Below are 22,747 nucleotides of genomic sequence, written 5' to 3'. Positions count from 1 at the left end.
ATTTCAAATTGCACAAAAAGGTCACACTAATTGCAACATTCACAACATTATGAATATCGATTTTCCAACCCTTTGTGAGGCCTCAACATTTGCCTATCAACTTCTCACTCTCGAGCATCTCTGAATTTGCTGTGTGAATAGGATTTTGTTGGCTGTCGTGAGAATCTCAAATGCGAGATTGCTTCAAATTAAACATAGCGCTTCGCTGAAGCTAATTAGTGCTTCCTGAGACTGAAAGCTTCTTCGCAGCGACAAAAGCATTTGCGCGCTTTCGTCTGTCACGGTTTATCGTGGCAGTTAAGAAGAGGCTGATAACTGCACATAAACTTGTGGCAATTTAATAAGACATCGGCATCTCAGAGTTTCTAACTTAAAACATCAAACGACGCAAAGTGATAAATTACTGTTTCTCATTTGTGAGCAAATTTCCTTGGCTTTTCCCCTCGATAGAAAATGGGAAAGGATTGAAAGAAGCTGTAAAAGATGTAAATTACTTCCGAAATTGACTGGAAAGAAAAAACAGTTCTCAGTCAGTGAAATCTTGCACTCTATTCTTCATTAAACTATCGCAAAGTATTCCTTATTCTTCTCCGTTTACAGTCAATATGCTAAATCTCTCTTTCCTTTGAACCCCCGCTAAAGTTCCGCATTTTTCCGTTGAAATGCGTGGCTGTTTATCTTTCCTTCCCGCCGTTCAGAGCCCACATCTTTACTGCAAAAGTCAGACATTAAAGCGTCTCAGCCGAGGAAATGTACAGCCAAATTCCATTTCTCTGCTTCCTTTGACGCCCTCTTTTCGCAATGGAATTCAGTGTGGAGCACCTTTTTTTGTGACTTCCGCCAGGAATTGGAAAAGGAGTCGCGCGAAGAAAGCCTGGGCTTCTAATTGAGGAAGCAATAAAAATTCATCTTGTTTACAATGTTGAGAGGCACTTGTGTTACTCACGAAAGTTCACCGAAAGGATCTTGTTTCGCTGAAAAGAGAAAATTGAGCGGCAGGTGTCAGTGAATTCCGGGATTTTGAGCGAAACTGCACACATTGAGAGACTCTCGCATTTGATTAAGCTTTTCCACAATCACACCTCATTGAATCAGGGTCAAAACAGGAAGAAAGAATGTCATGAAACGTGACACGAATTGTCCATCTTCGTGCGGCCCTTTTATCGCCAATATGAAACTTCACACAAATTCCCAGACACTGCAGAGTAAAGTGGGAATCACGATTAGGAGCTTTATTGTCTCTCGGGCGAGAATTGCTGGCCAAATTGGCATGAGCGACAATTTCGCTTTGCTATTTTATGTCACAGGCTAATAGAATGTTTTGAACTTCGGATGTAATTCACTGGTTGAGATCATAAAGCTCTAAACGTTTGATTCGACAGTAAATGGGAAAAGCATCACTCGAGCGCGTGTTTAATTAAACCGCGTTTATGCTGCCAATGAAAGGACGCGAGAAGTCCTGTCCATGAATTGCTGCTGGTTTATTAAGTACACTTTGTAAATTGCAGTGAATGTTTCCATCATGGGCACATGGAGAGCAAGTGTAGGGCTTAAGAACATTGCAATAATTGCGCAGATTTCTGAGAAATGGACGAGAGACGGTGAAACACCTGCTTGAATTGAGTGAAAGTGCATAAAGTTTACACTTTGCTCAATCCTTGAGTAAATCTTAATTTTCTCAATTGATCTGCAACCGCACGTCGATTTCTCTTGGCTTTCCTTGGTTTTCTGAGTAATTAAACTTCACCCGAACTGTCGAAATTTAAATTTGAGGTGATTCGACGGGTGAATTGAAAGCTATGAAAAGTCGATTTATCACAGTTTTTGTCTTATGTATTTTTGAAAAGCTTTTTATTTCTTCTTCCTGTACAAAAATTTTAGAATTTGCATCTTGTGACACAATAGCAAAAAATTTTAATTATCTTAAAAGCAAAAATTTACGTATGAAAAATCGAATATTCATTGTTTTACCATTAAAATGTCTAAAAATTGCAATAAAACGCATAAAAAACCTTTTGAGATTTTTTTTCAATTTTCAGAATTATCCTAAGATGTTTTTTAGACTTTGAATGAATATTTCTCATATCTTTTTAATTTTTTTTTTCACTTCAAAACCTTAAGGAAAAATTCAAATAAAGAATGAAAAGTTGATTTTTTTAGAATCAGTTTTGATAAAATTGACTCGAAGACTATTAAAAATCGACTAAAGAAAGTAAAAATATTCCTCTTAATTTAATCAAAAATTTCAATAAACACCAATGAAGTCAACTAAAATACTTACAAAATAATAAATACACAGCAATATTTGTACTTTAGCTGCGGATTTGAAGGTGTTTTGAGGGTTTTGAAGTAAATTTCGCAAATTTCGCAACTTTATTAACGCAAAATTTTGAATTTGCTCTACAGAAAAATTGCGATTAGGCTTTTGATTGTTTTCGAGACACCCGTCGAATTGAAAGTCCGACGAGATTTGCACTATGTAGTGAAATTTGGACCTAAACACACAAGTGAGGCGGAGTTTAACAGAGTCGTTAAAATGATTATAGTGGATAAAGTCCTTCGACAAGGATCTTAGCTGTGGGAAGATGAGGGTAATTTCGACAGGATGAAGACTTCACAGGCGTCCAGAGAATCCCAACAGACATCCCTGGCCGAGCCATTGACGGACTGTTTACAATTGCGCAGCCCTGGTTTGTCCGGAAAAATTATGTGACCTATAAATCTCACCCCCACTCGCAGTGTTTGCCGCTCACAATGAGGGTTAAGTTTTAAAACGTGTCCGCTTATTAAGAAATTAGTCTCAGCTAATTACCCCTCGCCGCTGCGCTAACGAAACTATTCATGACGCGGGCTCATTGGGAAAAACCCCACGTTTGTGCGCCGAGGGGCGAAGGAGGCGCTGAAAGAGGAGGGGGAAAAAAAAGTCGAGGGGTTGCACGGGAAAAATTTCTTTTCCTCCCCCCTTTTGATCGCCACCACTGAAGTATGTGTTAATTTTATATGCGGCACACAAATGTAAAACCCTAGACAACATTGAAAGATTTATTTGTACGAAAGAATGTGGAGAAGTTTCTCGTGCAGTTTCTCCACTCAATTCTCGTCCCTCTGTGTGTGGTTTCTTCCTATGTCGCAACCATAAAAACCCAGAGACTCGCATCAATTCCACAGTCCTGCCGACTCTCAAGGGTGGCAAAAATGGATGGGAATTTGTACACTTTGCTAGAGAAATCTTGTCTAGCCTAAGAATGTGACTCTAAATAAATGATTCTTGGCAAGTAAATAAATTTCCAGGCATCAAAAATAGAAAGAAAGGTGAAAAAAGATGATTTCTAAGTATTCTTTGGAAGTTCTGCCATTCAAAACCTCTAAATCATAACCAATGAATACCATAAAATCACTTCTGAAACACTTTTGTACACCACTTCTCGTCACTATTCCACCCTTGTCTCTTGCGGCGTCTGCAATTGGGAATAGAGCGCTGTCCCGGCCAGAAATTATTTCACACCCAACACTCGAGGGTGGGTTTGAGGAAGAGGGAAGTGAATAAATAAGCAAAGGGGAAAAACACGAATTTTCAACGGAATTTCATGCTTTTTCTAGAACGCTACGTTGACGGTGGAAATGATCTTTGGGGACACAATATATCACGTTGATGCTAAAAAGCTGTAAGAATAATACCTGGAGATGCGAAAAAGAAAAGTCTGAAGCTCTTGGGAAAAGTTCTCTAATTCTCTCGCCTGAACAATGCTGTGATGAATGCAAAAGAAAAAGTGAACAATTTGTGCATTTTCAGCAATATTGCAAGACCTCTTAAGCACTCTTCAGAACAACTTCCAAGCGGTGCTTTGCAATTTGCAACTGCATGAATTTATGCCGAAGTTGAGTCAGAGAAATGTCTCATGACGCCATGCTTAATGGAGATGTGCGTTGATGATTTAGTTGAGAAGAAAATTTCATACAGTGAATGAGAGGAAAATGCTGGGAAAGTGCTTGTAAATAATAAAGTATAAATCGTCAAGACTGAGAGAGAGAGAGAGAGAGAGGGGCTTTATCAGAAAACACCCAGACGACAGGCTCATTTCCGCCAGGGAAGATTCACGTCTTCGTCTAAGACTTGCAACATTTGGGGGTGTAATTAAAATTAAGCCTCATAGGAAAATCCATATAATGTTCGCAGATTCCCTCGAGAGTCTCGCCAACGCCCCAAAGTGAATAATCAACCACACCCTGTCGTGTGTACTTTTTTCTTAAGCACTCGTCAAGACGTCCCGTGAGCGTCTTGTCTGGGCGTCGCGGACTTTACGATGCGTGCAAATTTCGATTTTACAGCCCGCACACCGTTTGGCTGGTCGGAAGGCCTCCTGGGTGGGTGTTTAATTGAAAAACTTTCCAACCAGCTTGCGACGTGGTTTTCCGGCTGTTCCTTTGTCACGACAACTTTTACTGGGCCGTACAAATCGCGAAAATGCTCGTGAACCCCTTTTTAATCTTTCATCCCCTCACTGACGAGCTCCAGCACCGACTCTTCCGGCGAATGATAATTAATCATTTCCGTCTGTCGAGGAAATATTTTATGGTTGCGCCACACCATCAAATCAAAAGCCACTAAAGTGGAGCTGAGCCCAGAGTCAACAGTCCAGAGGGGATGTTAATTAATGCAGTGATGACCCCGTGGGATCGGCGATTAATTTGCCAGTTGAGGCTTTGTCTTGATCTCATCTCGGCAGATAATTCATTTCACAGACAGACTTGCAAATTCAGAGCACATCAAAGTGACAGAGGAACTTGCATTGTGTTAATCTTATATCTTATTCACATTCACATGATTGCTTAAGCAAATGTGAAGGCTCTCGGTGAAGTCTGTTCTATGCATGAATCTTCAAAGTTTTCCATCTGGAATATTCCTTTTAAAGGAATTAAAGACGCTCCCCTCACTTCTCGTGCTGTCCCTCGCCCTCGTAATCCTTCATTCACCTCATGTTCACCTTTTTGGATCATAATTCTTGAATTTTGCCAAATTCACGCGTCATTTAGCATTATCGGGGTGACGCAAACGAGCGACATGTACCGGAAGAGGGATCCACTCGGGGTGGAGAAAAAGCAAAATGGGTGATTGTGGCAGTTCTGCCGTGAGCTGTACTAGATAATTCCCAGGTAGGGAGAATACAGTTGGATAAACATCACAATTATTCGATTCCACCCACGGCGCGCCCCAATTATGAAATATATGACTCGAGCGAGGGGTGCAATTTCGATGTTTGGGAGGGGAGAGTGAATTTAAAGTGTAACTGCTGGAGCGCAAAACATCAGCAGTTGGGGTTGATTTATGTAATTTTATCACTTTCTCCCCGGGTCGCCACACATTCCTATTCATGTTGCCCAGAGAATATCTCTCTGTGTGACTCGAGCGCGCCGTGATGGCAGGCATTATCGTGGTCAAATACAATCAATAATCCCACCCGCACGGAGACACACGAGAACACCATCAACCACCATTGATTGTCGACAAACAATGTGTACAAGAGGCGGAAGAGAAAGCCCGAGGATGAGGCACAAAAACCTTGAAACTGTTTTCATCATCTTCATCAAATGTCGAGGGGTTTCTCAGGCACAGCATGATGGTCTGCAGTGAGACTCTTCGCACTCTCCTAATTGTCTGGCGCAATTATGGAAGAGACGCGGGTTCAAATCCCATGTGAAACCAGATTTTTTTTACACATCGTAGCGACTCGAAAATACGTGATTGGCGAACCCCTGATGACACCCCTTGATTTCCGTCTTGATGGACATGAGTGAGACTATCCCATGAGGGTTTGGGTGGGCTTCTTCCTCATGTTCTTGGCTCTTTTCATTCTTCAAACATTCTTTTTCACTCTCGTGTGCACATAAACAATAGGCAAGGAGAGAAAACTCGTTATCACCCGGACTAGTTACACTTTTCTAGTGTTTCCCAGAAGCTTTTGGAGCTTTTGTGGGGGAGCTACATATGTAAAATTCATGGACAAGACATGTGGAATCGCAGTCCATTATCTGCAAACACACACAGAGACACAGATTTCATCAGTGTGATTATATTATGAGGGCTCTTGGCGTCATCGATCATCCTAATGAGAATTCACTGGGTTATTCAATCTGTTTGCCATCGCAATTTCAAGGAAGCATTCAGACGGGATTTAATTAAAAAAGAAATATATATCGCAACCCATGTGAAATCATGGAAGAGTTATTGAGAGTGTTTGCAATACTTTTCATGCCACTCGGTGTCACTATCCAATAACTTGACACAGTTATTTTGTCATCAATCCTAGTTGATTAATATGCTAAATATTTCATGATGAAATATTCAAATTTAAAGCTCCAAAGCGTGTCTGTAATGATGTATGAATAAGTGCCAATAAATCCACGAAAATTGGAACACGAGTCAATAAAAGTCTGAAAAGCGACTGACAGTGATTGACACTGTAAATCGTTTTATAAATAAAAATTGTCACTATATAGAGGAATTCGATAAAACCATGTCGTGACGTCTGTTGAAGCGGTAAAACATGGCAAGAACACACCATCAGGGGTGCAAAAGCTCTCCAACAGCATAACTTCCACCTAAATCCTCGATAGTGTCGCTTTCATGCTCTTTGAGCTCACAAACACTGAGCGTCTGTGACAAGAAAAGTCTAATATAATTATGAGATATGCGCATTAAGTAGATATTTATCATTTTCATTTTTAAGCTCTGCAGCGTTTTTTTTCCTCTCCTTGTGCACCAGCGAAAAAGCTCCCGCAATACTCTTGCAGTGCTTCTTCACGCTTCTTTTTTCACCCCTGCAACGCAACTCGGGGAATTTGGTCATGAACATTCCTCAAAAGCACTCCGCATAATTTCACTGCGGAGTGTAATTGCAACTGCTTGCGCTGGAACATAGTTTTGTATTTATTAATTCACAGAACAACACATTCATCAGGCCAATGGTAAATCTCCCGGCATTCCTGCAAAGCTCACGCGACTGCTGACAAGTGTGGCAATATTTGCACTGACAGAGTTTACATTCGCAACTCCCTGACAAAATAATACAATTGTAGCTGCGCAAATTCACAGTGCAACCATTAATGAATGATACAGAGAATTCCAGTTAGAACATCACATGAATTACTTACAAACATTCCCGAGTGACGTTGAAATTGATTAAAGAGAATATCAAAATAAGAGGCAATTGGGTTAACGTGGAATTACAACTGAAAGTCTTACACATTTGTTGATGATTATAATCTCCAGTGTTTAGAGTAATTTTTGACAAGGGGCAGATAATCTCAGAGGTGATGTACAATTCAGCAGAAGTATTAGAATTTTAGATATTAGAATTATTCAAATTTATGGCGAATATTATGTGTTAAAGTGCAACATAACCTAACTTTTTTTTTTAATTAACAGCCGCGATTTAAAACTAAAAAGATCCTTGTTCAGAATTCCTTAAGAACACTCAAAAATTAAATCCAACAGAGCCATTAGAGGAAGAAAATCATTTAACAATGAATGAAGAGTTCAGTTCTAAAGTTATGAGTTAGATTTCAGTCGATTTTCAGACGTGAAATCAAAATTATCAGCATATTTCCCTTATTAATCGTTTGATTGAATAAATGTTTCGGAGAAGTGTTTAGGCTTTTTTTTCATACAAATTGTGGGAGTGCCAGGAAGTGATGTACACTCTTCACCCATATTATCTCCCTCTTGGATGTTCATGCACTCTGATGCAAATGAAAGCTTATTTAATTCTCTCCTGAATTATTCTCTCTGTTTGGCACTAAAAATTCATGAAAATCTGCTCACACACACACCAGACATCTTCCCAAGTATGCGTCGAAATCACTTTAAGCTCTCTTAGCAGCTTTTTTTACGATTCACATGAATCGCTTTTTATGCCCTCACAAAGACAATGGGCGAAGCAAATCCCGGATTTAATGATACACCTCATAATCACACTTTAATCTCCCGAAATCTCCTTAGTCACTGACCCTTCGGAGGGCCTTAAGGGATTCCTCATCGAGCGACCACACACTGAGAGTGGTGGAGCATTAAAAACCATTTAAGATTTCAATTTGCCCACAGAAAAATTAGCGACTGGTCATTAGAGAGCCATTCTTCATGCGAGGGAGATTTCGCCGCCCGGAGAAAGAAAAAAAAGGGAGGAAAAAAGCTTGGGCGCATTTTGGCGCTCGCAAGATGAACAATTTCCTGTCATCACGACTGAAATAAACATTTTCTATGCTTCGCAGTGCCGCTCGTGCTGTCAGAAGCTGTGCAGGGCTCCATCGGACGGTTACCATGCAACGTGACAGCTCCCATTGTCGATGACAAAGTCGCTCTGGTAATTTGGTACAAGGATGGCTACGTGACGCCGATCTACAGGTGAGAACATATTTACTATGGCGCCATCAAGTGCCATTTCTGTGTGTTTATTTCAAGCCCAGAAGCAAGCGCTCGACTGTCTTTGCGACATCAAAGGCCGCCGAAGCGTGTCTTTTCTATTTCCTCAATTACGCAACTTCAGTTAAACATTCTCGAGGATTTCTCGGCGCGAGGCTTTTGGTCAATCGCGCCCTCGAAAGTCCCGACTAAACAGAATTATAATGAGCAAAGCTCTTCGGCGCGCGCTCTCAAATGAATTAATGGCCACTTGTGTTTGCCGAAAAGCTTTCGCTGGGCGAAAACTATGTTGTAATGGAGTTTTTATGAGCGCCACAAGCTTTTCACCACCACCGTAAAGTAAACCACTTTTGGGGCAATAAAGGCAATATGGGAAGAGAGCGCGCACAACGATTTTTGCCAAACGACGTGAGATGAGCTTTCGCAAAGCGCTAAGCATCACGAGAGAACTTTTAACGATGCACATTGTCGAGATGATAGTGCAGAGAGGCGCATTTTGTGGTTGAGGAAATCACCGAGATTCACTTTTGTTATCACTCTGAGACTTCTTTTATCGATTTCTCATCAGTTTATTTTCTTCAAATTCTCTGATTTTGGTATTAAAGACTGGATGTTTGTTTGACTATTTCGAAAGCTTTAGGCTCATCTCTCATTTTATAGCTTGTAAGACGTGTTGGTTACTGTTTCCGTCATTAAGTGTTATCCTTCATAAATTCTGCCGTTCTTCTGATTTCTTGTTACTTTCTGTCGTTATTCCTTTTCGTTACTTTATTGTTGCTTTTCATTGTTCCTCTTTGTAATATTATTGTTCTTCTTCGTTGTTTCTTTGTTCCTTTTCGTTACCTTGTTGTTCGTTTTCAATGTTCTCCTTGTCGCTGTTCATTGTTCCTCATTGTTTTATTGTTCCTTTTCGTTGTTCTATTCTTAAATTTTTTTTATTCTCTTTTTATATTCATTTGTCGCTCTTTTCCTTCTTTTCTTTATTCTGTTGTTTTACTTCCATTTTTTTATTGTAGTATTCGTAGTTCTGTTAACTATTCTGTTTTTCTCTTACATTCCTAAGAATTTTTCACCACCCTGAACGAAAACCTTCCAACATGCGCAGAACATTTTTTCAAAAATTCACCCACATACTAAGGACCGTGTTTTTTGGCGCTTTGTTGATCTTTTACTTTATTATTCGCACCGAAGCGACAAAAGGTCGCGCTCGTGGTCGAAATAACAGTTGGCGCCCATTGAAAGGCGCACGGCAAAAAAAGCCCAGGCTGAAGAAAAGTACATAAAAGCTCTAATCCCGGATGTCATTTCACTGGCAAAAGAAGAAATTATGAGAAACTTCAATCTGTTTTGTCTCACGCGCCGCCCTTGGGCGGAAATGCTACACATTCATGAGTGAAAATGTGCAGCCATAAAAGTGGAGGAAGTGAGAGAGAAAGGAAGAAAAAATTCTCATTAAAATACCAACAAGAATTTCAACACACTGTGCAAATATCAGGATTCCAACTGGGCAATAAAGGCAAATAGAATTGTCTGGATTACAAAGAATTCTCTCTGGCGCTCTTGCCATTGCAGATTAGATAAGAGTGGGGCAAATTAGATGTTAAGAAATCATTTTGACACAATTCTTATGCATAAGACTCACACAGTCAATCAACAGTGCAAGAAGGGCGTAAAATGTCTTCACAGTATGTGTGATAAAAACTGACACTTATTTTTCTTGAACCCCGTAAAAGTTTAAGGGCTGGACAAAATTTACAATTTGCCCAACTTTCCCAATGATAAGCTCACGAGGGTTTTGTGAGAAAGAAGTCGCAGTTTAGCGACGACAATAAACACTGGAAGAAAGGGTTACAATGTCACACTAATCCAGTGGATAAGAGACGAAGGAAAAATGATAAAAACATAAATTTTTGTATGTCAACAAGATGGATAATTTTTCCTCTCTCTTCCTGTTTATCTTTTTTTTCTCCCTGAGCAAAAAGGAATTCCTCGTCCTCGCATTTCCCACCCCTCGTCGGATCAACAATCGAGAGTGTGATACACTCTCCGTGTAATTGAGCTCATGGAGAGTGTCTTCTAATGTATTTCGAAAGCTTTTATCTTATTCCCTGCGCCTGTGTCCTTCTTGCCTTGCTGAAACTTTAATAAGGTGTTTACCTCAGGAATCTCGCTATTCTTGCGCCTCAGCGCTGTGTGGCGAACAAAGGACGAAATCTCTGGGCCTCTCTCCCTTCAATTATTGCGCCATCCCATGACCAGGTGACACGGAGAATGGCGAAAAAAGGCAACACACAGTGGCGAATGGGCGTATGAGTGAAATTTACTGTGTGCCAAAATGCTCTGGAGACACCTTTTTTACCTTCTCGCCCACTTTCTCCGTGCGTGTGTGACACGTGATAACATCTATGGAATTTTATAGATCAATTTACGCTCTGCCGGATTGCGAGTCGTCACGAAAAACTTGTCGACTTTTGCACATCTCTATTGCCCTTATCATTTAAATTGAATGGACACTTAGTCCGCAGAGAAACCCCTTTTTCTGCACACGTCGCGCAGGACAACTGCACTGATGAGGACTCTCTGTTTGCTTGCAGCTTCGACGTGAGACACTCGCAGTTCGAGAAGGGAAAGCACTGGGTGGATGAGAACACGTTCGGCGGAAGGGCGTTTTTCCAGGCTGCCGCCCAGCCGGCCTCATTAACCATCGACTCGACAAAGAGCAGCGACTCAGGGACGTACCGATGCCGCGTCGATTTCAACAAGAGCCCCACGAGGAACGCCCGCGTCCAATTAAAAGTTATTAGTGAGTATTGAAGAATCTCTCTCATCTGGATGTTTCGAGGAAATGCAGAAAGCTATATATTTCACATTCACATTCCATCTGGTTCAATGGAAATTTGCTTCCTTTGGCATTCAGAGTCTATTGACGCTCAATATTCAGTCTGCTGAGTTTCGAAATTGACTGGCAAAATGCATTGCAACAGCAGTCAAATGAATCAAAGCACTGTGAAGGGAAGTTATTGAAAAATTCACTATACTTTCCACAATTTAAGCTGAATCTATGGAGCTACATAAAATTGGCCAATTAACATCTAGTTTTGGCAGTTAAAATTCAGTTTTGCCAGTAAAAATTCAATTCGGTCAGTAAACATTCAAATTTGCCAGTTAAACTTCAGTTTGGCCAGTAAATTTCCTTTGAAATAAAAACTTTATACAGTTTGATCAGTAAAAAAATATTTTCATAAGTAAAAAGAATGCATTTGGCCTGAAAAAAGACATTTTGGTCAGTTTTTCTGGTAAATAGTTCATTTTGGCCAGTAAAAAATCGAATATAAAAAATCACACTTTGGTCAGTATTTTTACTGCTTGGCCAGTAAACGAATAATTTGGGTCAGCAATAAATTCAATTCGGTGAATAAAATATTAACTTTGGTCAGTAATTAATAAGAAAGTCAATATTTAAGTCAATCTATGAGCTGTAAAACTTGTGGTCTTTGCCTTAATTTATGCACATGTTTTTGATGATGCAAATGTGAATCATCTCCAGTTATTCCAGTTTTTCTCTCCCTCTGCGGGCTACTTTCATAAAGCACATCATCTAAACACATTTCAGTCCATAATAGTCAGTTTAGTGCTGGCGACACGGATGGTGAGACAGCCGCCTTATTGCCAACATTTGCTGCCGCCTTTTGCTACACGATAATAAATCGGACTATTAAGTAAATTGATCATCAACAATGCAGGATGTATTTTATGGAGAAATCAATAAACCCATCTTAGCACAAACATTTGAGCGCTAGTCGAAAGGGCTTTGCCATTTTCCCCATTCAACAAGACGATAAATTCAAAGGCAAAGTGCAAGAATGTCTTTTGATCGCATCTCTCTCTCTCTCTCTCTGCTTCTTATTCCACACGGACAATTGGCCGTCAGGTGTGAGTGAGAAAGATGTTTTTGGGTGGCACAAAAGTGGGTCAAATTCAAACCGAGTTGGTTAAAGTTGCATGAGAATTGGTAGTGAGAGAATAAATTCACAATTTTTGTTTACACTTGGCGAAGCCAAGGGCTTTCTTTCATCCCCCTTTCAATCGCTCTTTAAACTTCAGAGATTTTCCACGGAAGTTTTTCCATCTTGGAAATATGCTATACAACGGCATGAGGAGTGAGAAAAGTCGGTGAAACTGGAAAATATATTTTTCCTATGCTATGTACTTTCAAAGTAACGTAAATATCGGAAAGTTTCCCTTTTGTTGCCTCTCCTTCCGCGCACAGGATGTGAACGTATTGGAAGTTATGATTATTTTCCATGTGACAACCGATGAAATGTCATTTTTCGCTTCACAAATTGCACAATTTAAACTTATGTGGCAGACAATATTTTTTCACCAAGCAATCCTTAATCAACTGTATTTACAACCCGCGAAATACGCGCTGTTCTTTGTCTCGACGGCTCTGTGCTTAATGAATGGCATTTCATCCGGCAAAACTGCCGTCAGAGGATCACAGAGCTTCAGAGCTTTCAGCTCTCCCGGCGGGATTAGCGCCACCCCCGAAAACCATCCTCAAATTACACCCGTGAAACCTTAAAGATTACTCCAACTCGGATGGACTCGCTCTCGAGTGAATAATTGAGCTAATCACATATTTACGCTGCTCCGCCGTGTGTCTTATTCTTTGTTGTGCGAGACGCCAATCCACAGTCATAAATCTCTGGCAGGAAGAGCACCTGGCGTTCGGATCCGCGCCACTCGCCCAAACCCCCGGCCAGCAATTTTCCCATAGTACATAATTTGTTCTTCACCCTCTCGGGCCATCTTCAGCTCTCTCTCTCTCGCCGTTCAGGTGATTGCCGTGGGCGGCGTCGTTAACTCTTTAGCGCGAATCCCTCTCGGGGTGGTTTTCCACGGGAACTGATTCACCCAGAGCGGCACTTTCCACTGCCTCGCAAGTTAAAGACGCCCTGCTGAAAGCCACGCTTAAACTGTATTATTTCGGAGTGTTCAAAGTGACTTTATACTGATGATATTTCTCCAAGGAGGAGATAATACATCTCAAAACCGCGTTTTTCATCACTTAAGCAGACTTTTCCGTCTTCAATCAATCACGTAACCTTGAATAACAATAAATTTTATTGTCTTCAGTAGAGTTGATTTTTCATAGTTTATGTTTTCTGTATTTTTTTCTAAGAAAATTGCCCCAAATTGCAGTCAAACGCATAAAACGGCCTCTAGATTTTCGGGATTTTTACAAAAGTGTTCTATTAATTTTGTCAACTGAAAACTCAAAGGAAAAGCTAATTTTTTTTGAACTTGTTTGGATAAAATGCACTTAATGTATATTAAAAAATTGCTATTGGAAAGTAATAATTTCTTTTTTCTACCAATTTCGTAATGTTTCAGTTAAAATTTCAATAAAATACCGATGAAATCAACTGAAAAACTCACAAAATAAATTTATAGACCAATATTAACACATTAATTATCGATTTGAAGTGAATTTGACAAATTTTGAAGCGATAATAACGATGAATTTTGAATTTGCTCATCAAATCATTTGTTTATTTTTGGAAAATATATTATTTTGTAAAGTAAATATACTATTCCGGTACTTTTTGCCGTAATATCTCCCCCTTGACGTTTCTTTGCTGTGAAGAAAGCGTTGAAAAAGACATCTAAATATTCTGTTGACTTGATAATCAACAGTTTGCGTTTGCATAGTCAACAGATAAAGCAGTGTTTGCGAATGAATTTTCTGCTAAAATTCCTATAATTAAGTCATCGCACAGAAGTTTTCAAACGCAAGCTGTTAAACTATGAAGTTTAAAATACTTTGCTAGTTAATTTTGACCAAAACATCCTCACGCAAATCTCCTCCTCAATCCTTTCCTATTTTCCACCCAGTGATGTGAAGACAGAAAGTAATTTAATTTTATAGCGTGTCACGCCCTTTTGCCTTTTAGAATGTTAATCAATCAAATGTCAGTTGTGCCAATTTGCTAAATAGACGCGATATTCAGCGGAAATATTGAGTGGATTGTGAGCTGAAAACAAATTTCGTCCAAAATTGCCCTCAACACTTTTCCGCACACAAACACACACACACTTCCGGGGCGCTGGAAAGCGATGGAAAAGCATGTGAATGTTGAAAGGAGAGAAGTCAGTTGTTTCAGTGGAATTTTTACGCCGAAGAAAGGATATTTGCGGAAGGAGGCGCGCAAGAAGTGTGATAAACTTTTTGCCAGCGCAATTTTCCTCTTCGCTCCACTTTTGCTCACTCAGTTTAGCAATCGGGATTGTTGATTTCCTCCGCTGAGATACAGTTTCCCGCAGTCGCTGGGGGAAAAGGGGCGCAAGAGGAGAGAGAGAGAAAGGGGAAAAAGTGGCGGAGGTCAAAGTTGAACCTGAGGGAGATTCGAGATAAGGCAGCGACTAAATAAAATCGTGAGCTTCGGAGGTAACTTTCTGATTTTCCACTCCTCAAATTTACCTCCAATTTGACCTTTCTGCAAATTTCATGTGCGATGATAAAGTTTCGCCCGGAACTTTTGCCTCGGCCATTTAACATTTTCCCCCCACACAGTCGATAAGACCTCCTGTCCAGGAATTTACATATTGCTGCAATTGTGTGAAAAATGCCACAGAGATTTCCACCCGCTCGCTTTCTGGGGGTGGGAGAACAAAAGCTCAGTCTAATGATTATCTTAATTAACAATCTTATTTATCGGTGTCTCTCCGGGTGTCTCTGTGAGCAAAACAAGAGCTCGATGGCACAGTAATGGCGCTGGGATGTGTGTGACACTAACCGAAAGGACACAAACTGCGTCACATCTTTTACCATTGCACCACACCCTCAATCCTGCCACCCATTTGCGTCACATGCTCCCCCAGAAAACCCTAATTAATTACTGACGCTCCGTGTGCAATTGCGAAAAGAAACATCGTGTCTGCTTCCTTCGCCACTGATATACTCCTCTGTGGCGGTTTTAAGGAAGTCTCGTGCTGACCAGAGAGGGAGATTTCATCCCCTGACAATGGTTTGGGGGTGGTTTCTATCTTTGTTCTCACAGAGAACGCGGTGAAGGGGTAAAAAAAAAGGCACAGAAACCATATAAATATGCAAAAGTTGGCGAAATCGGGGGAAAAGTCAGTGAAAATCAAGGGGGAGATAGTATGCCTTCAACTTGTACACCATTCCAGACACTTCTAAACGAGTTGAAAAACATTTTTTAGACCCTTTCAACTGGTTCTTACACTCATTTCTAACTTTAATCACAATTTAACCTTGATTTTTCCGTCTCAAGGAGTTGAAGATCTTCAAATGCTTAAATTTCAAATCGTCCCAAAATTGTGAATTTAAAAATATGAGTGAAAAAATCTTTTTGGGCTCATTTTAATCCTTTTAAACCCTGAAAATGAGTAAATATAGCAAATATTTCAGTGTTTCTACAATATAATAAGGTTGAATTTGCCTCTTCTTAGTGCATTAACCGTGAAAATCTAAGAAAAGAGGTATTTTTCTACACTTAAATTACGTTTTTGGGGTTATGATTGACTTTAAAGCTCCTTCGATTACTGAAAATTTGATCAGACTGAAGTTTTTGAAACACAAATATTCAGAGTTGAAACACAAATTTGATGATTTTGAGGGTTATTTAACCGTCAGATTATGTTTAAAATCAATTACATAACCTAGAAAAGCAATTAAATTGAATTTTCTCAACTTTGCAAAGCAATCATTGTGAAAAATTTTTAGATATTTCGCCCCTTTGCGAAAACATCAAGCATTCGTGACATGGTTGAAGCATTTGGTAGGAATGAAAGGTGGGCAAGTTCACGACTGTCGAAATACTAAAAAGACCATTGTAAATGCGTGAATGGGAAATCCGTGAAATATTTAAGCTCATGGCGAGCGCTGAAGCGTGCGAAGCTCTGGAGGCTTTAAGGGTGGAATTCTGGCAAAATCACCACAATGTTGGATGTGAATGGGCCACTCTTGTGGCATACGTGAATCTGAGCTGGCTGTATATGGAATATTTCGTGGGGAGGCGTCTCAGCATGGAGGCCTTTTATGAAGTGCTGGGGCGGCGAAGCACTCCCGCGCCGGAAAATAGTGTCGACAGCACGAACTCCGGCATTTTCGTCATGCTGAAGCCCACACAGAGCTGAGCCCAGTCATGTCAGTCAAGTACTTGGATTATTAATACGCCACCACTCTGTGTAATTACAGTTCCACCGGAGAAACTGCTGATGCTGGATGAAAAGGGTGCTCATATTCCGCACTACATTCTGGGACCATACAATGAAGGTGCTTCCGTCAACATTACTTGTGTCTCGATTGGTGGTAAGTGATTGAAGACTCCTCGCTTTTTCCCCTTTCCCCAAAAATTGCACTTGCAAATTCAGCCCAGAACTTTGTTCCGCATTCCGCGCGCAGCTTTCGGGAAATGCGGAAGCTTTTTCAGCAAAGAAATCACACACACACACACTTGCATGTGTCAAATGAAATATTCATGAAAGTGTTGCATGAGAGAGAGAGAGAGAAATGAGTATTTAGAGACAAATATTCTCGAGCCTTTTGTAATGAAACTCCCCAAAGTTTAATTCCTCATGAAAAATGCCTGCAAAACTCCAGAGAAAACCCTATGAATTGCAGATGCTTCCGCACCCGCCTTTTGCCTTTCATCGCCACAGAGAAAGTCTCAAGAGAGTCCAAGTGGAAAATGGCAGAAACTTGTGACACGTGTGAACAATTATTCCGATCATTTGCCAATAAATCTCACCCCAGAGATGGCAAATAATCGGGAAATACAATGTCTGATTTACGACTGGCATTATGAGGCGATTTAGTGTGTCACTGAATTTACTCTCATCAGTCTGTTCAGAGCTTTTATTGGCAAATTATATGCATCTAATTAAAGGCAGCATCATTTTTCATTGTGATTTAATCCTAATATCTGCGGATAATAGGAAAATGGGCGGGGCATCAAAGTGGGCGTGTCTCATAACTATTTATCAACTGCTTAACAACTATGAAATTCATCAGAAAAGAAATTTTCCCCAGAAATTACCTCTTATAAAACCTCCTTTTTTGTGTGAATTTCATTAAAACTTCAGCAAATGTAATGGAAAACAGAAACACTAATTTTTCATACCTGCTATTCATGCTATTCACACTATTTTTCCACTGATGCAACTCAACACTCCACCCAATTAGCTTATCTGCTTTTCTCATGGTAATTCTAACGAGTTGTGTGCAGAAATCCCAACGACTCGAGTGAAAAGCGTGGAAAGCTTTTGCGCCCCATCATTTGCATGGCATGATTGAAAAGTGCTCCTCCAATTTCCAATCAATATTTCACATTGGAATCTGTTGCCCTGCAGTGATTCTGGATTCACTTGCGTGTGAAAACATGCGAAAGCGCTTTTCACATGGAAGATTGGTGGAAAAAATGGGACACGAATCGGATTTCTCATTCAGCAAAAATTGCTTCTAACTTTGTCTAAAACCAAATGCACGTAAATAATTTCATGCGAAGCGGCTTTTTTTTTTGCTTCGCATGAAATCCGTATTTGAAATTTTGGTGACCAACCAAATGGGATTCAATCTGCCCACGTTTGCGATGTTAAATGGTAATTTTGGCATTTCGAAGAGAGAGAGAGAGAGAGCGATATTCAAATGAAATTGAGCTGCCTTTGTGGTGCAATAATTCACCAAGAAATTATCCTTGAACTGAGTTAAGAGAAGCGTATTTATTTTCTTAAGCACCCCCAGAAGAGCATTTATTTCGCTTTGGCACTGCAATTTTGCGACTTGAAGACACACAAAGTGCTTCCACAATGAATAAGTCAAGTTTATTGATGGCAAAAGAGAGACTTTTGCTGAGAAAATACAGCATTAAGCCGATTGAAATTGAAAGAAAGTTATAAGAATTGAATTCTTAGAATTGCACCGAATTTCATCTTCATCAGGCACATTTCTCATATTGAAGAATAAACTATATCAATGCAAGGGAAGATAATGTACCTTACATCTGTACACCATTTCCAAACACTTCTAGCAGTTGAATTTTTAAGTTTTTGTCACACAAATTCCCAAATTATGATCATTTCCTTAAGTTTGCATTCAAAATTGCTCTAAGAATGCACTTAAAACCGCTTTTTTCCGATATCTTTCCGACCATAACCTCAAAATATCACTAGAAAATCTTTAAAAATTCGGTTTGGAAGCTTTCTAGATCACAAAATTCTCTCTTATGATTAGCAGATGAACTCAAATTGTTTATTTAGAGTCAAAATCGTCCAGAAAGTATCCAAAAATAAACATTCTTCAAGTCTAAGTACCAATATTTGAGGTTATGTTTGAACTTAACAAAGAATATCAATGTTTTTTGCATGCAAACTCTGAATTCTGCTGTTAATATAAAATCTTTCCGGCTTGAGCATAAGAAATCTTGAGCTAGAGTGCGAATTATTCACTAAATTTGTCCGAAATTCTTCACATAACCTATAAAAAATGATCAGTTTGATTGTTTCTACGTGAAAATCAAAAGATATCGACAGAATCGGAACGATTTGTCAGTAAAGGAAGCTTTCAGGAAAGGAATATTGGAAGCTTTTGAACACTTTCACTTCCCAAGACTTCCGCTGAGTTGTACACCACTTCTCACTGTATTGTCTCCCCCTTGTGTCAATGTCTTCTCCGTGGCATCACAGACCATACAATAATCCTTTCAATAGCTTTAACGCCAGTGCTTTTGTGAATTTGATACAATTGTTCGACAAATAATAGTGATTCTCTGGGTTTTGTATAGAAATTTTTCATTGACAGGAACATTCCCATATTTCGATGCGATGCTATCTGGATGCGTTTTGAGTACATTTCGCGATATACAGAAGAATTGATGTGATAAAAATTAAAGTCACACCATCGCGAGTGAATTGCAGTGTGGCGTATAATTTCAGCGTGGGAATATTTCATACAAATGCATTTTGCGCGCGTGAAATCAGGCAAAAAGTAGCCAATTTGCCATGAGACAATTAATTTCGTCCAGTACAATTTGGGGCTGATGTGCATTCACTTGGAAGATGAGGAAAATGTGTGCGGGAGGAAAAAGTGAACATTTGGTGGTTGGGGAAAAATTATATTCCCATGAGAGAGTAATTTATTTCGCATTTCGTTTAATTAGCCATACTAAATTAAATTAATGCGCACTCCCTTGTAATTCTCTTCCGCTCTTGTTTGTCGGACAGCAGCAGAAATTCCTCCCCGGCAATGACGGAATGTTGCCATGGAAGGGTTTTTCATCTCAATATGCTGAAGAAATTGCTCTACTTTCTCGTGTCTTCGCAGGTCGGCCGCTGCCAAATGTGTCCTGGTGGCACGAGAACACCCTGTTGAAGAGCCACTCGGTGATGTTGTCCGATAAGCGCGTTAAGAATGTGCTGCAGCTGGAGAAATTGCAGAGAAGTCATCTTCACATGGTGTTAACATGCCAGGCGTCCAACAATAACGTCACGACGCCCATCAGCTCATCAGTTACGCTGGATTTGAACTGTAAGTTTTAAAGCTCAATCCTCAAAATCCCCTCAAAAATTTAATTTATCGTAGAAATTTCGTTAATTTTGGAAGATGAAATGTTAACTTTACACCCACAAATTAAATGGAAATTGAAACTCTTCTAACCCTTTTCAAAGTTTGAACTCAGAATAAATAATAGCGAAAAGCGGATCAATTTGGTACAGAAATCCTAGTATAACCTTTCGATGCATTTTTCAGAAAGATAAAACATTGGAGGGAAATTCTATTCAGCCTTTTGAATCTTCTTGTTAATGAGCTTCACGGGGTCGCTTTATTTCAGGGTCGGTAAATCCAAGGATTTCTCATATAAGGGCGTTTTTTTTTTTTTACAAAAATGCCCCATTTTGGGGTATTTTGAAATACAAAAGCAATGATAAAGAAAGCCTTTAAATAACTATAAAACATTTTTTCATGGCTAATAGATTATCTAATAGAGAGAAAATTTTAGAATTCTCGTTGAGTTCCTAGTAGAGACACATTAGCAGAGACACATTTGACGAAAAATTCTATTTTTTTTCAAAAAACTTGTAAGAACACCACGAAATAAATGAAAAACATCACGCTTATAAGCATTATTGTCGCAATACACGGAATGTGATTGAAAATCCGTAAAATAAGTTCAATTTTCTGTTCGAAACATGTGCTGTGCAAAGCTGCCCCACTCGTAGTGAAGGAGACTTTAATATCCGTGCTAATATAGCCTTTAGAGATCTTTGATTTTCGCAATGATTTAATTTTTAAGCTCTTCATGGCCTGGATAAAGAATTGGATGTTAGAATTAACATCTGAGCAATTCTGCTCCGCCTTTCCCTACATTACAATGTTAAAGAAAGTTTATAACAGCTAAATTACACAACAATTTGTATATTTTTCTGTAATTTTGTTTTTTATGGTGAAAACACAGCATTTGTAATTTGTAATTTGTCCACGATCATCTCTTTCTTCCCCTCGCGTTTCGTGTATTTTCCTTCCTACTCGCACAGTGGCTGTCTCGACATGTCAGAGTCAGACGCTGACAAAGTAGGAAGGAAAATACACGAAACGCGAGGGGAAGAAAGAGATGATCGCGGACAAATTACAAATTACAAATGCTGTGTTTTCACCATTAATATAATCAATTTAACGTTTCTTTTGACAATTGAATAATGATAGACTCAAAGTCGATTTCAATCTCTGTCAAATCGTGATAGTTTTAGCTTCTCCATCCAGGTGATTATGTATTCAATAAACCCTCAATCTCGGGTACTTCCGCTGGTGGTTGCCTCTGTCTGCACCTAATTTCAATAGCATCTTCCCACTGAACTATTTGGCGCTCTCGTGGCGCTAGATGAGAAACCACGAATTCATCTGCAAGTTTGAGAAATGCGCAGCGAATGTGAGACTTTGGAGAGGTTGAAAACCACCAAAGAGTATACATAGTGTATTGATTTTTCCATTTCTGACTTTCGCCTCCCCACGAACCCACACTCTCCATCTCATTTATCCCATTTTCTCCTCCAGCTCTTCGGGCGCGCGCGTGTGTGTGTGAGTGGAAAAATGTCACACACAAGCCAACGTCATCCCCGAGCATACTCATAAGTCTTGTAACACTGGGGGTGTATGCAAATTTGCGAATTCTGATTATGCGGGAATTGCTAACATAATTTTCAAATAAATTCACTTGCGCACTGGATGATGTTGTGGCTCTGCGGCCGCACACACATTCGAGGAGCCAAACTGCACAGTTAATCTATCGAAAGTAATGCGCCTCCGCCACTCAATGGGGCGCTCATTTGCATACTTTCTATATTCATTGATTACAATAAACTAATCCAAGTGGAAAGATCACCGGATTAACTCAGAGCGTCACGTGGTTTCACCTCTTGATGTGGTGTCACTATTGATTTCTCACGCTCTGCCGCCCAGACGTACCCAAGCTGCGCCCCTGTGCATTATTCAGGGGCCAATTTGCAGGAGAATCACCCCCGAGGGGGTGAATCGTCTCGCGAGATCTCGCTATCGTCACAAATATGCATTCGTAATGCCTTTCCTTCGCGCCCAACATCCGCTGTCCGCTGAAACTTCACCAGGAAAATCCCTCAACACTCCAGCATAAGCATCTGTTTATCCACATGGCGAGAGAGCCTGGCACATGTGGTCGATGTCAATCCCTTGCAAATAAGCTCGTCGGAGGCCAGCCGCTATCGTGCCGAACATGCTTGAATTGCGGCTGGCATTGAGTGAAAATGCGGGCGAGGAAAAAGTGTCGCAAGTGTGGAGAAAAATTGACATCGACTGCACAGTTGCAGCATCGACAATGATTCGATTCGCGCGCTTTGTGGGCTTCCTTCCTCGCAAGCTCCGGGGATTGAGATGCAGTGGTATGGAATTGTTCGCTCTGGGCATGAAGAAAGGAGCGCAAAAAATCCTCATACACTTCCGACCAATTCATCGGTCAATGCTTGCGAGGCGCCTTTGCACAAACACTCACTGATTTCCGCATCAAATGGGAAGCAAACGATTTGACATGTATGATAGTCAGCGAGTAATCCTGGGATTCTCAGATAGATTGTTTCCGTTTGTATCACATTTTTGAGGACAAATTTGCACAGAATTCAAGGAAAAATATCCAGTAAAATTTCACGTATACAATCAGCAATAGATTGTTGCATATTCAAAAAGTTGAGATTATAGATTTTGTCTGCCGAAAGAATGTTTATTCAAGGAGGAGATATTATGCTTTAAATCTGTACACCACTTCCAAACACTTCATA

The 22,747-nt window shown here is 40.0% G+C and overlaps 1 protein-coding gene across 1 annotated transcript in view; it reads left to right on the top strand.

Moving 5' to 3' along the window:
- LOC132255686 (nephrin-like) overlaps positions 1-22,747 on the top strand; it is a 43,704-nt gene that overhangs the window by 670 nt on the left and 20,287 nt on the right. The window contains exons 2-5 of the mRNA XM_059751803.1: positions 8,269-8,401; positions 11,014-11,222; positions 16,644-16,757; positions 19,767-19,970. Coding sequence (XP_059607786.1) covers positions 8,269-8,401; positions 11,014-11,222; positions 16,644-16,757; positions 19,767-19,970 — 660 coding nt within the window. The remainder of the gene's footprint in view (positions 1-8,268; positions 8,402-11,013; positions 11,223-16,643; positions 16,758-19,766; positions 19,971-22,747) is intronic.

The sequence above is a fragment of the Phlebotomus argentipes genome, unplaced genomic scaffold, assembly GCF_947086385.1.
Source record: "Phlebotomus argentipes unplaced genomic scaffold, Phlebotomus argentipes genome assembly contig_5, whole genome shotgun sequence".
In the NCBI taxonomy this organism is placed as follows: Eukaryota; Metazoa; Arthropoda; class Insecta; order Diptera; family Psychodidae; genus Phlebotomus; species Phlebotomus argentipes.
Note: the sequence above shows the minus strand (reverse complement) of the source record. Positions and strands in the feature narration are given on the sequence as shown.